Consider the following 14899-nt stretch of genomic DNA (forward strand, 5'->3'; position numbering starts at 1 on the left):
GGCTCAGGTCATGATCCTGGAGTCCCGGGATCGAGTCCCGCATCGGGCTCCCTGCTCAGCAGGGAGTCTGCTTCTCCCTCTGACCCTCTTCCCTCTCGTGCTCTCTACCTCTCATTCTCTCTCTCTCAAATAAATAAATAAAATCTTTGAAAAAAAAAAAGGAGTGCTCATGGCCAAGAAGAATGCTAATGATAGAGTCTAAATAAAGAAGATACAAAAATTGAATTTACATTATATGAAGAAAAACATAGAAGAAAAAGGCAATTAACCAAAATATAAACAATATTAACTTCTTGGATATGTTTTGTTGATTTTTGATTCTCTATACTTTCCAGTATACTGAAATGTTTCTACAAAATGCATTCATTGTAAACTAATTTTCTGTATTTATAAATATATATACGATAGAAGTTAAGTTGCTATAAGGCTTATGGTAACTCCCTACCCCTGATACCGGTTCCTAGAGCAGTTGTGTTTGACTTTTTCAGCCGTTTTCTCTAGTATTTGTCTCTGTTTTTATATAATAAGCTTATACTGTGTTTCTTGATTTTTCAGATTTAGATATTATCTGTTGGCTTCCAATTATGAAAAAGGAAGATTTAGCTCTCTCACACCCCTACCCTCACACTTCACCTCCACCACATGCTCCCAAATTGATTGGCTCACAACTCTGGGCTGAAGTAATATTGTTTACATTTATGTCTGTGTAAATGTCATTAACTAAGCCACGTGGTACACTATGATTGCATTGCATCCTGTGCGAACTTCGGTTCTTCCTGGAGGTAATAATTACTTCATTTATTTGTTTCCTTATGTTCCTTAGACCTGTCACTAATTCAGTCCCAAATTTTCCAAAAGATTTCAAAACTCATCTTAGTATACCTAGACTCATCATGTAATCTGTCCCATTTTGATTCTGCTCGTACCCTTGCCGGGGTCCTCCGGCTCCTTCTGGACGGCAAGCTCTCTGTGCCACTGCAGCGCTTTCATCTGAGATTTCCCTTCACTGTTTCCCTGGGGATTCCCTTTGCCTGCTTCCTGGTGTGGCAGGATCTTGGATTTCTTGGATCCTGGGCCTTCGGCTTTTCTTGGTCTACTCCTGTTTTAGGGGAGCACATCCTGCTGCATCTTTCTGAGAAAGGATCTATGGGAGATAAATTTTTGAGACCTTGCATATATGAACCCAGCTTTACTCCACGCTCCATTTCAGAGGTCAGTAAACCACGGCCCATGGGCCAACTCTGGCCCATAGTCTGTTTTCCTTCTTTCTGTGAGCTAACAGTAGGGCTTTTTTTTTTTTTTTACATTTTAAAAGGGTTGTTTAAAAAAAAAAAAAGGAATATGAGACAAAGACTGTACATGACTCACAAAGCCTAAACTCTTTGCTACCTGTCCCTTAATAGAAAAAGCTTGCTGACCCCTGTTCTAACTGTTTGGTTGTTTGGCTGAATAGAGAATTTGAGGTTGGAAAGAATTTTCCTTTCACATTTTGAAGGCTTTGCCCCACTGCCTTCTGGATCCCAGAATTGCTGTTGAGAAACCCAGGTCTGTCCTGCATCCCAGTCCTGTGTTTGACCTCTGGTTCTCTCTCTGGAAATTTTTGGAATCTTCTCATTAAATCTGATGGTCTGAAGTTTTCTGACGGTCTGCCAGTGTGTGCACTTTCTTTCCTTCAAAGTGCTGAGCACTCAGAGGGTATTCAGTGCTGAAAACTTATGCCCTTCTAGTCTGGGAAAATATATTATTTCTTTGATGTTTTCCTCCCTCTGTTCTCTTCCGGAGAGTTCTGTTACCTAGATGTTGGACCTCCAGGGTCAGTCCTCTAATTGCATCTTATTGGCGTATAATTTCCTCAAAGTCATCTTCCAGTTCTTCCACTGACTTTATTGCCGCCGTCACCCACCAGCATGTTCCACAAGGACAGGAATTGGCCTGCTTCGTCACCCTGTATGTCCCCAGCACCTAGCACAGTGCCCGACATGGAACGGGCAGTGGGTGACTATTGTTGAATGAGTGGATATTTTTCAATTTCTAAAAGTTTCTTCCCGTTTTCTGACTGCCCCTTTGAGAGCATCCCACTTATGGATGGCCTATCCTCTCTTATCCTCTTGACAATACTATTTGGACTTTTTTGAAATTTCCTTTTGCTCTCTGCATCGATTGCCTTTGTGTCCTCCCAAGTTCCTGTCCTCCTGGTGATGGTTTGGGTCTCTCTTTCATAGTCAGCACTTTTCTAAAATTTGTCTCTTAGACTATCCGCTCATATTCGCAAATCAGGCCCTAAATGCTGGCAGGAAGCTCTGAGTATATGGGTGAAGCTGGCGGGCGCTGTGGCCATATGATCAGGCTCTGGGTCCAAGACCCGTAAATGTGAGGATCTGTAGGTGTCTTCTCCTGGGTGGGACTGCTCTTCCGGAAGCTGAACTTTATCTTCCTGTCGTAAGGATGGTATTTCTGCCCCCCTCCGCCCTGTGCCTGTATCTGGGAGGCAAGGGTCTCTCTGGTCCAACCTTGGCAGAAAGCAGACATCTAGCCAGGATGGGAAAATAGGTCAGCGATTGGATCTCAGGGCTCCTTAGGCAAACTGAACTGGTCCTCCTGTGTTCGGGCCCTCTGGCACCCCATTCTCCTGTTCCTGACCCACTCCATGCTTCTGCCACGCAAGGCACCTTGCCTCTTACCTCCTTGGCTGCCTGCAGACTATGCTTGTTAACCGTTGTGCATCAGCTCTCCAGCTTCCAAAATTATGTTGACCTTTCCCATCCATTGTTGTCTCTTTCCCACTCTTTTTGCCCTTGTGATTGCGTATGTATTTTATTCCTTCATTGCCATTTTATTAGAACAGGGGTGGAAATAAACAAGGAATTCTGTCCACTATGTTAAAATCACAGCCGTCTATTGCTATGGTAACCCCAAAGCAAGGACAGTAGAGCCTTGTACTAAGAGACGTGCTGGTCATGTTACTCAGAATTAAAAATCAGGTTCATGTCCTTCGAGAGCTATCAGTCTCATGGGAAAGACAAACAGATCTTTACTATATAAATGCTGTAATGGAGGTGTGTCTGGGCAGCAGTGGGGCCATCAGAGAAGGACCTGCATCTACCTAGGGAGAAAGGGGGGCGTGTGAGGGGTAACACAGGGATTGTGGGAAAGGGAAGAGGCTTGAGCTCATGACCATTTGGAGGGCAAGAAGGAGTTTTAGCCCAGATTGTTATTTTTATGGACTCTCCTCTCCTGGGTGCTATATAACAAAGCATTGATTTCTCCTTGTACCACCTGCCCTGTCAAGATGAGCCAAACCATCAAAGGCGACACTTGAGTCTCCAGGGTGCCCAGCAGAGCTGCCTGGAGGGCTGCCTGGTGCCCCACCCTGTCCCTCCAGAGATTAATATGCAAGTTAAATGTATGTCAATTGCCCAAGAAAGTGGGCACTCCACAGAAGTTAGCCTCCCTTTTTAAAGTGGAAAAGAAAAGGATCATATCCCGTGCATAATATGGGACTCAGATATACAGAACTAGAATTTACTTTGCTTTCTGTAACACTCACCTTGCTCTTAGGCCACCATTTCCATGAATGGTGAAAAAATTTGCCACTTCAAGGTAACTATCTTCTGATTTTAAACTCATTCTGTTACAGGTCAATTTGTAATCAAGTTAATCTTTTGCTGCCTACTTCCCCAAAAGTGAATTAAGAATCATAAGTGGTCTGTTATCCTAGCATCTGAAAGGGGGCATCTGGCCCTGAATGCCCTCCAGCTGAGAGACGTGCCCTGGGTCTTGGGCCCTGGCCTCTATCCTCTCTGCCTCCACTACCGAAGTGCCCCCAGCCTCTCCTGGCTAAGGCACCACCACTGCTGTCTGGGCCCAGGCCTGGGCTCTCCCTGGTTCTAACACCACCACGGTCCTTGGCTTTGCCCTGCACACCCTGTACCCCCTACCGACCACCACCCCAACCCATCCCCAAAGTAGCCCAGCTGACTGTTCATCCTCAGCATCTTTCACTCCTCCTCTCAAGGAGCCTTGGGGATTTCTATGGATGTCTGCCATGCCCCGCTGAAGGCAGGGGAGGGGATGTTTCCTGAAGGCCTCTCTGCCCGTGCATGCCACACTGCCGTTTCTACTGCACTGATGCTCTACCGGCACAGAGCAAGATGGTCTCCTCCTAGAACTCCAAGTGGGAAGCAAAACACCAGCCGCCTGCTCTGCGGTTCCCAAAACTAACTAAGCCTCTTAACTATGCCCTCCCTCACCCAACACAACACAAGGCTTTGTCTCCAAAGGGTAAGAGGGTGTAGGGAGCAGGTCTCGATTTGGGTCTAAATGCTTGGTCACCACAAAACTTTCCTACCAGGGTCCTCCTTATGCCTGCTGCTGATTCCTCCACCCACCCCAGCCCAGCTCCCAGAAGGGGCTTTTCCTTTCCATTTCCATATTCTCTCCTTACTACTCTGTGGAGTTTAGTAAAACTGTGTGCTCTCACTCCCTAGACTCTGATTCTTGGTATTTTTTAGGGTGACTTTTAAAACTTAGATAAATCTTTCTGAACAAACCCTGATTCTAACCTTCACCAGTATTCCTCTGAAATGAGTTTTAGGAACCAGTTTCTGGAAGTTGAAAGATGAATGTCCTTTCCTTAGTCTCAGCTAGTTCTGTCATCCCCCTGGTACAGTGGATGCCTCCACCTCCAGGAAGGAGGGGCCCAAGGCAGCCAGGCTTACCAGGACTGGAAAAAGGCATCAGAGAACTCTCAGCTTCTGGGCAGGTGTGTGTATGTTGGGGAGGGGGGTGGTGTCTTCTTTGGATCAACTCTCCCACTAAAAACAAAAATAAATGGTAGGTAGAACATTTTTCAGATCTCACTGTTAAAGCCAAAAAGTGGGGATGTCTCAAGACCAGCTGAGAGACAAACACCTGTAACCAGGGCGGTAAGTAAGCAGGCTATTAGAACATCAGAGCCACTGATGGCCCTGTGGGCTCTTGCCAGTGCGGCTCACCGAAGCTTTGAATCAGTGGCCATACAAGCCAACAAAGAAACAAGTCCAAGGCTTGGTACTAAGGCAAGCTGAAGAAGAAAAAGGCAAATGAGATACCAATAGGAAGAAATGGCCTCACATCAGCCTTTGCTCAGATTTGCAGCCCTTTGCCTGAATTAGTCCAGGAAGCTTAAGTCAACAACTTCATTTAAGGTCATCCGTGACTTTTAATAACTCCAGGGACCTGGGAAACAGAAACATGAAGCTTCTCTGGAGGAGGGCATATCTATCTGATGCACGGGGAAGCCCCCCAACAAATGATTCGTCAGGGGCCTTGACCCACAAGTAGTCAAAAATCACATAAAAATCACACCGTCATTTCAAGAGTTGGCAGAGAAAACGTTTGATAAGATTCCTTTATGACAAAAGCTCTTAAATGGGGAATAGCCGGGAATGTGTCTTAAAGTAACCTATTTGTCAGGATAGACCAGGTTAGTCTACCATAACAAATCCCCCAATTTTAAGAGCTTAGCACATTACAGAACGTTTCTCTCTCATCAGATAAATCCCCATGTAGATCCTGAAGAGCCACAGGGCAATTCCCTGCCCAGCTGTGTCTCAGGAATCCTAGTAGGCCCCACCCATGGCTTTGCTTCCTGAATTATAGCTTTCAGACTCACTATAGAAGAGTAGGAGGGTCAGCAAGAGTCTTTATGGCCAAGTCTAGATGGGCCGTACATCACTTTCACCACATCCCGTTGACTACAGCTCAGTGAGATCACATAAACCTAACTTCAAGAAGAACAGATATATTAGCTACCAGTGTGCCCAGAAAGGGGGGGAAAAAAGAGTTTTAATGGACACATGGCATTGTCTCTGCCACAACTGCAAAAGGATATCTACAGAAAACTTGCAGCAGACATCGTATATAATAGTGACACTCAAAAGCTTTTCCTCTGATAGTTGCAATAAGGCAAGGAGGCCCGCTAACACCACCTCTATTCGGCATCATGCTAGAGGTCTTCAGTGGTGCAACAAGAAAAACAAAAGGCAGAGGGACTGAAAATACGGTAAATTTGTCAGTATTTTCAGATGGTATATTTTGGACACAGAAAATTCAAAAGACTACAGATACTAGAATAAGAGAGTTTAGCAAGGTTACTAGATATGCATCCAGGATGCCTAAATCATACCTCTATATATTAGCAACAAACAATAAAAAGTATTTTTTAAATGCCATTTATAGGAGGAATGGGAATAAGTTAGAAAAGATGTTTAGGCTCTCTATAAGAAAAACTGTAAAACTTTATTTAGGAATATTTAAGAAGATCTAAACAAATGGAAAGATATACCATGCTTGTGGATTGGAAGGCTAAAAATTGTAAAGACGTGAGTTCTCCCTAAATTAAATTACAAATTCAGTTCAATTCCTATCCGAATTTCAGCAGGTGTTTTGGGGGTGAGGCAGGGGCAAGGAGAGGTGTTTCATTTGTGGAATCTGACAAGCTCGTTCTAAAACTTATATGGAAAATACAAAAAGTCAAGAATTGCCAAGACACTCTTAAAGAACATGGGAGGATTTGCTTAACCAGATACCAAGATGTGTAATAAAGCTATATTAAGCCAAGCAGTGTGATGTTGCACAGGGCCAGGCAAATAGGGCAAAGAACGGAACAGCAGAGAAGCAGGCCCCTTAAACAGATGAACACTTGATGTTCGACACATGGGTGGCAGAGCATAGCAGCAGGGTGGACAGGGGCTTTCTGATAAACAATGCTGGAATAATTGACTATTCAAATGAAAAATAACTTAATAGGATTCACATCGTGCACAAAGACCCAAATGTGAAAAAACAAAACTATAAACCTTTTATGAGATAATATAGGAAAATGTCTTCATAACACAAAATGCACTGGCCATTAAAGGAAAAAACTAACAACCCAACCCAACTACATTAAAATTAAGAACTTTCGTTTTCCTTTTTTTTTTCCATTTTCAAAGGATTCCATAAAAAAAGAATAAGGCAAGCCATAAAACAAGAGGGTATTTATGACTCATATAACCAACCAGCAAAAGGCTAGCATGTAGAATATGTAAGGAACTCTACGAATCAATGATAAAAAAGCAGACAACACAAAATATGGGCAAAAGATTTGAACAGGCACTTCACAAAAAATTTAAGCCTGAATGCTTAATAATATATATGAAAAATGTTCAGCCTCACTAGTAAGCAGGAAAATGAACTTTAAAACAACAATGAGATATAATTACACATCTCTCAGATTGGGAAGACCCTGATCATAACCTCGTGTGGCATGGCGTGGAGCAAATAAAATTCTCCTACACGGCTGGTTGGAGAGTAAATAGCTACAACCACTTTGGAAAACGGTCTGGCATTATCTAGTAAAGGTGCAGACACACCTGCCCTATGACTCAGCAGGTCCACTCTTGGATGTGTGTCCTAAGAAATGCATGCCGGCGTGTGTGTGCACAGGAGACTTGTGGAAGGATGTCTATAGCAGCGCAGTTTGTAATTGTCCAAAACCAGACTCAAACCAAGTCCATCAACAGTAAAAGAGATCAATTATTTAGTATATAATCTCACAATGGAAGGTTATGCAGCAATAAAACTGGTTGGATTACATGAATTTTATTTATGTAAAGTGAAAAAGGCTGAACAAAAGAATATATTCAGTCTGATTCCATTTATAAAAGTTTCAGAAGGCAAATGAATATGTTTTTTAAGGCTACATAAATACATGGTAAAGCTATAAAGGAAAGAGAATATTATAAAAGTCCGAGTGAGGCTTGTGGTAGGAACATCTGGTGTGCCCGAAGTGCTTGTATCTTAAGCTAGGTGATGATGAAAGCAGGATATACTTTATAACTCTGTCAACCCATATGTGTTCTGGGTTCTTTTATGTGCATGTTATATTTATAATACAATTTTTAAAAATATATCACATCCTAAATAAAATATAATCCCACTACATAAGGATTCCCTAATAGCTCTCCTTAGCACAAGGTCCTGCCAAGCAGGTATGATCCCATTTCACATACAGGAAAACTCAAGTTCAAATGACTAAGTATTTTATTTTTCCAGATAGGTTGATAATTGCTGAGGGTGCACTAGGGAGTGATGGAGCTGGAGCCCCCACCCAAGGCTTTTGGGGTCCTGTTCAGACTCTTTACGTGTTGTTTCTCTGTAGCTTCCACGGTGTCACTATAGCTCTGAACTTAAAAGTGTTCCATTCTCCAGTCCCTGAGCCATACCGCATCACTTACCAGCCCAACCCACATCTTTCCCAAAGTAGGCCTTCCCATTCCTCCTAGACCCACCACTTCCCATCTCCTTCCCACCTCCCACCTACCTGGTCCACGCTCCATCCCATCCCCTCATCTTTGATTCACAAGACCCCCTATTTGGGCATACGAAACTGCACGTCACTGTTGTCCCATACATGGTTAGAGGAGGATAGTGCCTCTGTTAAGTCCTATGCAGGAGGAGGTCATGATGTGCCTCCACCATATTCTGACCCTAACTGTCCACACTGCTATCTGGGCACCTTGTCTGGCCACATCCTCACAGCCTTGCTCCGTTCAGGAGAAGTATGACTCGGGGTCAACTGGAGAAGCACGTGGCCCCCGGGGCAGCATTTACCCTTGCCTGAGGGAGCTGGCCCAGCAGGAGAGAATGCCCGAGTCTGATCCCACTCAGGATGAGGCCCAGAGAGTTTCGCACCTGCCTGGATTCAGGCGGCCAGGTACTCAGCGCTGGCACATACCACACACCACTGCTCTCCCTTGCCTAGGAATGTACCAGGTGATCGGGGGTATCATCTCTCCTGTCAATGACGGCTACAGGAAGCAAGACCTCGTGGCTGCCCACCACCGGGTGGCCATGGCCCGGCTGGCCCTGCAGACGTCCGACTGGGTCCAGGTGGACCCCTGGGAGAGTGAGCAGGTGCAGTGGATGGAGACAGTGAAGGTGCTGAGGTAACAGTGGTTATGCTTTTGTGTGATGACCAGGGGTCACGGGACACATCTGCAGAGCCCAGCGGGTGAAAGTAGGGACCAGGTATGAAGTGGGGCTTCAGCCAGTCTTTCTCAGCCCAAATCCCAGAAGTGCTTCCTCTCAGAGGGAGAGAGACCCACAGACCTACTCTCAAAGAGGGCCTGAGTGAAAACAATCACAACCCACTCCCCCTCGGGAAGCACATTCTGGAAACGCCCATCTTGTTTCAGAGGGCTGTCTCCTCGGGCGCCAGGGCAACCACCTAGTAGCTGTGAGACTAGGCGCTTACTTCTCTGAGACACATTTCTCACTTGCAAAATGGGGACAATAAAACCTAATAAGGACTTTTTAAATGTAAAGAACTTTCCTGTTCCAGAACTCCTAAGACGTTCACTAAGTGGGACCCTCTATCATTGTCGTCATTGACTAGGTTGCAAACTGCATCTAGATCATAAGCCATCTTTTCTAACTGCATAAATCCTGGGCTCTATAAATCTCAACTTTTATGTAAAATTGAAAAAAAAAATAAAGGCTATACATCTAGAAAGTTGCTCAGGATCTTTTTCTTTTGGAACTGCTGTTAGCACCCAGCAGAAGTAATTGGCGCTTTTTTTAAAAGCCCTGGGAGCCCTGCATGCTGGGGCAGTGGGTCACTGACTTGTGTCTGGGAAAGTGTCCTGGGAGTTTGCTGGAGAAGCGGGAAGCCCCGCCCAGCCTGGAGGTCAGAGGGGACGGGGAGGTGGGGCTGCCTGTCACTAAGTCGCTCCACTGAAGGGATTGCAAACTGTGGGCTTGTGTCTTTTATCTATTTGGAAGCAGTAGGATTGTCAGGGCACAGGAAGCCCAAGGGACAAGGTCCAATAATTGGCAGGCCTGTTCATCATACATCGATTTAGGTTTTCATTTTTTACTCATCTTCACAGTCACTTGGTTGAAAACTGTTTACCTTTTTCTCGTAGTAAAGGTAAACATTTAGTTACATATCTTGGCTCTGATTATTTGCCCTTTTCTTGGGAAGGAACCACCTAGAAGCATTCAGCAATTCAGTGCTACTTCAGAGCCTCTCGCCAAATTAAGAGCAGCAAATATGAAATGATTGTTAGAATCCATGCACTTTTTTTTAACATAAAGAATAAATGTACACCTAGATCATCCCTTCAGAGCAAGCAATATAGCCAGCTCTCATCGATCAAGGAGAGCAGAGGGGAAGACACACAAATCCAGCAAATCATTTAGCTTTAACATGTAGTCACAAAGACGCTTTCCTCCTCCACCCTGTGAGAGGCAGTGTGGCCTAGGGCCCAGATTTTGTAGCCCAGTTTACTAGCTCATTGACTTGGTGTAAGTGAGTTAGCCTCTCGGAGCGTCAATTCCTCACCTAATAAAATGAGGACGATGCCACCTACTTCTCTGGGGTACTGCCTGAATTAAATGGGGTGATGTGTGCAAAATACCTGGTTTATGGTAGGGGCTTCATAATCTTAGCTACCTTCCCTGCATCCCTAACACTGGCCCATAATTTATCCTCAAAACAGATAAGCCATTCCTGGATAAAAAGGAACTGACCACAGAACTACATAATATTGTCACTGCTTCTGTTGCAAGATGAAGGTGTGAGCTAAGATTTTACTGAACACTTTCTTTTTTTCCTCTCTGAGGAGTTCAGTGAGAAGTTCAGTGCTTCTCATTCCTGGCTGCACCCTGAATCATCTAGGGAGCTTTCAAAAGTACCGAAGCCTGAGTCTCATCCCAGAGACTGGGATGTCGTTGGTCTGGAGTGGGGCATCAGAATTTTTAAGAGCCTCCTGGTGATTCTAATGCGTGGCCAGGACTGAGGCCACAGCCTCAGTCACAAAGTATGTGAATCAGGTTTATGATTAGTACCAAGATCCATCCAAACCAGTGGGTCCTGGCTGTAGGAATCACATGGGAAGCTTTTTTAAAATGCCCATCTCCCTCCCCCGCCACCCCTGCCACCTGCCCTCAGAGATTATGATTTGCGGGTGGGGTCTAGGCATGGGTATTTTTTTAAAGGTTTCCAAATGATTTATTTTGTGCAGCCAAGGTTGAAAATCCACTGATACAAATAGACAACACAGTTTTGCTGGATAAGTGATTCCATTTTTTCAATATTTAGAAAAAATTAGAAAATTTGATCGCTAATGTTTTCCTAAAATTGCCAAAAGCATTTAAGATTGAAAATCTGATAATCGTAAAGTTAGGTGATTTTAGAAGCATGGGAGTAATCCACCCCACCCTTTGCTCCATTTAATATCTTCCTGATAGAGACAAACAGTGTCACTATGACAAATGTCACTATGAAGTAAATTCACAGTAGGGTTCATTGAGGATTCTTTTTCTCCTTATGAGGTTGCTTATTTTTACTCTTAATTTTTTTTTTTTAATCTAGGCCAGCTTTCATGCTTTTAGGACGTTTGATAACTTATTTTGCTCACCTTCTCCCCACACTGTGGGGGGAGGCCATTAGTCACAGCGCCATTTGATGGGGTCCATCATCATCACCATCACTATTGTCGTCTCACGTACCCCTTTGCAAGCATGATCTTAGGCTGTCCTCCTTTTACAGATGAAGAAACGGGTTCGGAGAGGCTAAGTTCATCAAAGTCACAAAACAACTATGTTTATGGTCCCTTTCAAACCAGTGATCTATGGGGGGGCGGGGGGGGGGCACAGTGGGGCTTTGTACCTGCCACAGTGACCCTTTAACCAGGCATCCCTGGAGACTTGCGGGCCTGCGGAGGACAAGAGAACTCATTCCCAGGGTCAGCCCTCAGGCCCAGGGCTAGGCACACTGGGGCGCCACTCAGGCAGACAACAAGAGGAAGCCATGGCCCCTGCCCCACAGAGGCCGAGTGGAGGTCAGTGAGGAAAATAATTATTCACACATCAGAGTTCAGAGCGCCAGCTAATATTCAAAGTAGGGTCAACTTGAAGTAGGAGCTTCAAGGTAAGTAAAATAAAATGACAGTCACCACCTTTACTGATCACCTGTTTGTGCCAGGCTTTTTTAGGTAGGTAACATCTAGTTACCTCAGCAATTCTGAGAAGTAGGTGGGTTTAGTCCCATTTTACAGATGGGGAAATGGAGGCTCTGAGAGGGTCAGTAACATCCGCAGAGTCCTACAGTTAGAAAATAAGAGGTGAGACTCAACACCTACTTCAGTCTGATGCGAGATTCCAGACTAACTCAGGAGCGAATCCTCAGACTTGAAGCTTACCAAAACCAAAGCAGACAATAATGGAAACACAGAGTCCAGCTAGGTCCTAAGAAGACTCTGCTGAGTCTCTGAGATCATCGGGAAGGACTTTGGACCAGACTTTAAATGTATTTATCCATCCACTCCTTCCATTGTTCCTGAATTCAGCTGACTTAAGGTAAGCAGTTCCTGAGGGCTAAGCATATAAGGATGAATTAAATGAGCTCACAGTTCACAGAAGAACAGCTAATGTTGATTGGGCCCTTTCTGTGGATGGGCCAGTGCGAGGCCTTTCCATGAATCCTCAGCGCTTAAGGGGTGGGTGCAGTCGTCATCCCCCATTCTACAGATGAGGAAACTGGAGGCAGATTGCTTAAGGAGCCCACCAGCATTCCACAGCTACTAGCTGGAAGCAGAATTCCAACCACGCAGTCCAATTCTAAAGCTTAACCTTTACACTCTGCCTTCGCCCAGTGATAATCAGCACTGGGCCACAGCATTTGGCAGGGTAGAAGCGCTTTGCTGGTCTGGTGATGCTCGGCAGGGAGGTCGGCATTAGCTTCCACGATGACCAATAAACAGATGAGGTCAGTGAAGCTCTGAGAGTGTCAGTGACTCTTCCAAGGTCATACAGCCAAGAAAACCTAAACTCATAACCCACCGAGTCTAGCTGCAAAGCACCTGCTTTTCCTACCAGGCACTGCCTCCTCCCAAACACAGCCCTCGTAGATGTACAATTCAGTAGGTGGAAGGTGGAAGATTGCACTGATACAAGACGGGACTACCTGTGTTGGATCAGGTATGTCTTGATTTGCACACTGATTGCTAAAGGAGCTAGGCGGAGATGGTGTAAGCCTAACCAGATCTGAAATGCTAACACCAAATGAGACTTACTCCGTCCTGCCCACTGTTCAGTGCACTTGGCATACATAGCTCCTTCAGTCCTCGTGACCACTCTGAGAGGCACGCACGATCACTCTTCCTCATGACGCAGGTGCTGAGTCATCTGCACAGAGACCTGTTGACCTCCCCCCCCCCACCGGGGTCACCTAGCTGGCCTGTGGGGGAGCGAGGATTCAGCCCAGACTCTTGGTTTGCACTCCGTGGAGTCCTGAAATACTAGTGAGCTGTGGGCCACGCCCTGTGTAGTAACTCACTTACCTAAGGTAGGCATTATCCTGGCTTTACAAAAGAAAGGTTTTATTTTGAACTCAGGTCTGTCTGATTCTCATAGCCCATGTCCTTAATCTCTACTCAACTTTTTTTAAAGTGAGGTATTAAAAGACAATGTTAAAAAAGTAAAACCATGCTCATTTACCCCTCCCACCCGGGCTCACGGAAGGCAGTGGGTGGCCAAGAGGACCCTATCACATCCGCTTTCCATCCCAGCCCCCAGCACATAGTATAGGCCCCCCACAAACATTTGTGGAACAAGCTACCTACCTAAAACGGACAAAAGCAGGTGGAGAGTTGAAAACTGAGACCCCCGGGTGGCTTTGGGGGGACGGACACACCCTGAGCCCGTGTGTTTGCAATGCAGGCATCATCACAGTGAACTGCTCAGATCTCTGCCCCAGACGGAAGGCCAGGACCACGGCAGGGCTTGCTCCGTGGCCCCCACAGGTGGGTGCGGACCCTCTTGTCCCTGGGATGGGGAGAGGTCAAGGATTCACGGGACCCACTCCCAAGCACGGATAAGGATTCTGAGGCCTGCCTGGGGGTGGTGGCACTTCCCAGGTTGAAAGGTCAAATTCAACAATCCGCCACCATCCCTTGTAAATCGGGTTGCTAATTTAGGATTTTCTGCTCCAAAGGGGTTTACCTACTCTTGTGACTTGTGCTTGTGACGGGGATTACAGTCAGGGCTTCACAGGGATAAACCGGTGGGTGATGCTGGGTGCTTTTAAAAGCCTGAGCCTTTCTGAGTACAAATATGCCACTCTGACCCTCAAACAAAAACAAAAACAAGGGGAATTTCAGTCCATATGGACTTGTCCTTTCAATTTGTAACCCTGGGTTTCTACCCTGTTGTCAACTCCTGGTATTGGTAGAATCTTACAAGTTGTTGCTTCGAAGTATCTTCCCTCTCTAATGGCAGCCCAGGTACTAGGGGTCAAGTGCATAGGCCCCTCATGCAAATAAACCAGAGCCCCTGGTGATGCAAAGGCAGGATGTGACATGGTCTGAGAATCACCGGTCCCACCGGGCTGAAATCCAGCAGGCCCATCTGTGGGGTTTCCTACTGCCGGTCTCCCAACTGTGGGTGGTGGGATACCAGTTCCAGATCAGAAGGGCTCAGGAATGTCACAGGTAAACCAACCTAAAATGGTTTCTTTCCTGCAGGACTTTTCAGAGCCTTTACTATGATCATGTGCATTGTGACTCTCCAAGAAAGGGAACTAGCTTGTGGCCATTATCACTTTTTAATCATGGGACCCTTTTCAACACATATTGGTGCCCCCTAGAACACAGTCTCCCACCCCCCCAGAACATAGACGCTCTTCTAAAAGAACTCGAAAATGCCACCAGGCCCTAAAGGTTTCATGCAGCAGTCCCCAAATGCTGGTCAAAGGATCACTCATGGCAGAATCACCTGTGAGCTGTATAATAATTCCCAGGCCACACCCCACACCTTCTAAGTGGGAATGGGGCCTGGGAATCTGGATATTTAACAGGCACGCTGGGATTTGCTT

The 14899-nt window shown here is 45.6% G+C and overlaps 1 protein-coding gene across 5 annotated transcripts in view; it reads left to right on the plus strand.

Moving 5' to 3' along the window:
- NMNAT3 (nicotinamide nucleotide adenylyltransferase 3) overlaps positions 1-14899 on the plus strand; it is a 119549-nt gene that overhangs the window by 98631 nt on the left and 6019 nt on the right. For 3 of the 5 annotated variants that reach the window (XM_025881471.2, XM_073899393.1, XM_073899394.1), the window contains 2 exons: positions 8786-8969; positions 13747-13829. The exons of 1 other annotated variant lie outside the window; for it this stretch is intronic. In XM_025881471.2, coding sequence (XP_025737256.1) covers positions 8786-8969; positions 13747-13829 — 267 coding nt within the window. The remainder of the gene's footprint in view (positions 1-8785; positions 8970-13746; positions 13830-14899) is intronic. One more of the 5 variants, XM_073899395.1, reaches the window with a different exon arrangement.

Source organism: Callorhinus ursinus, unplaced genomic scaffold (assembly GCF_003265705.2).
Source record: "Callorhinus ursinus isolate GAN/ISIS: 27379988/994484 unplaced genomic scaffold, GSC_fseal_2.0 scaffold1, whole genome shotgun sequence".
NCBI classification, from domain to species: Eukaryota; Metazoa; Chordata; class Mammalia; order Carnivora; family Otariidae; genus Callorhinus; species Callorhinus ursinus.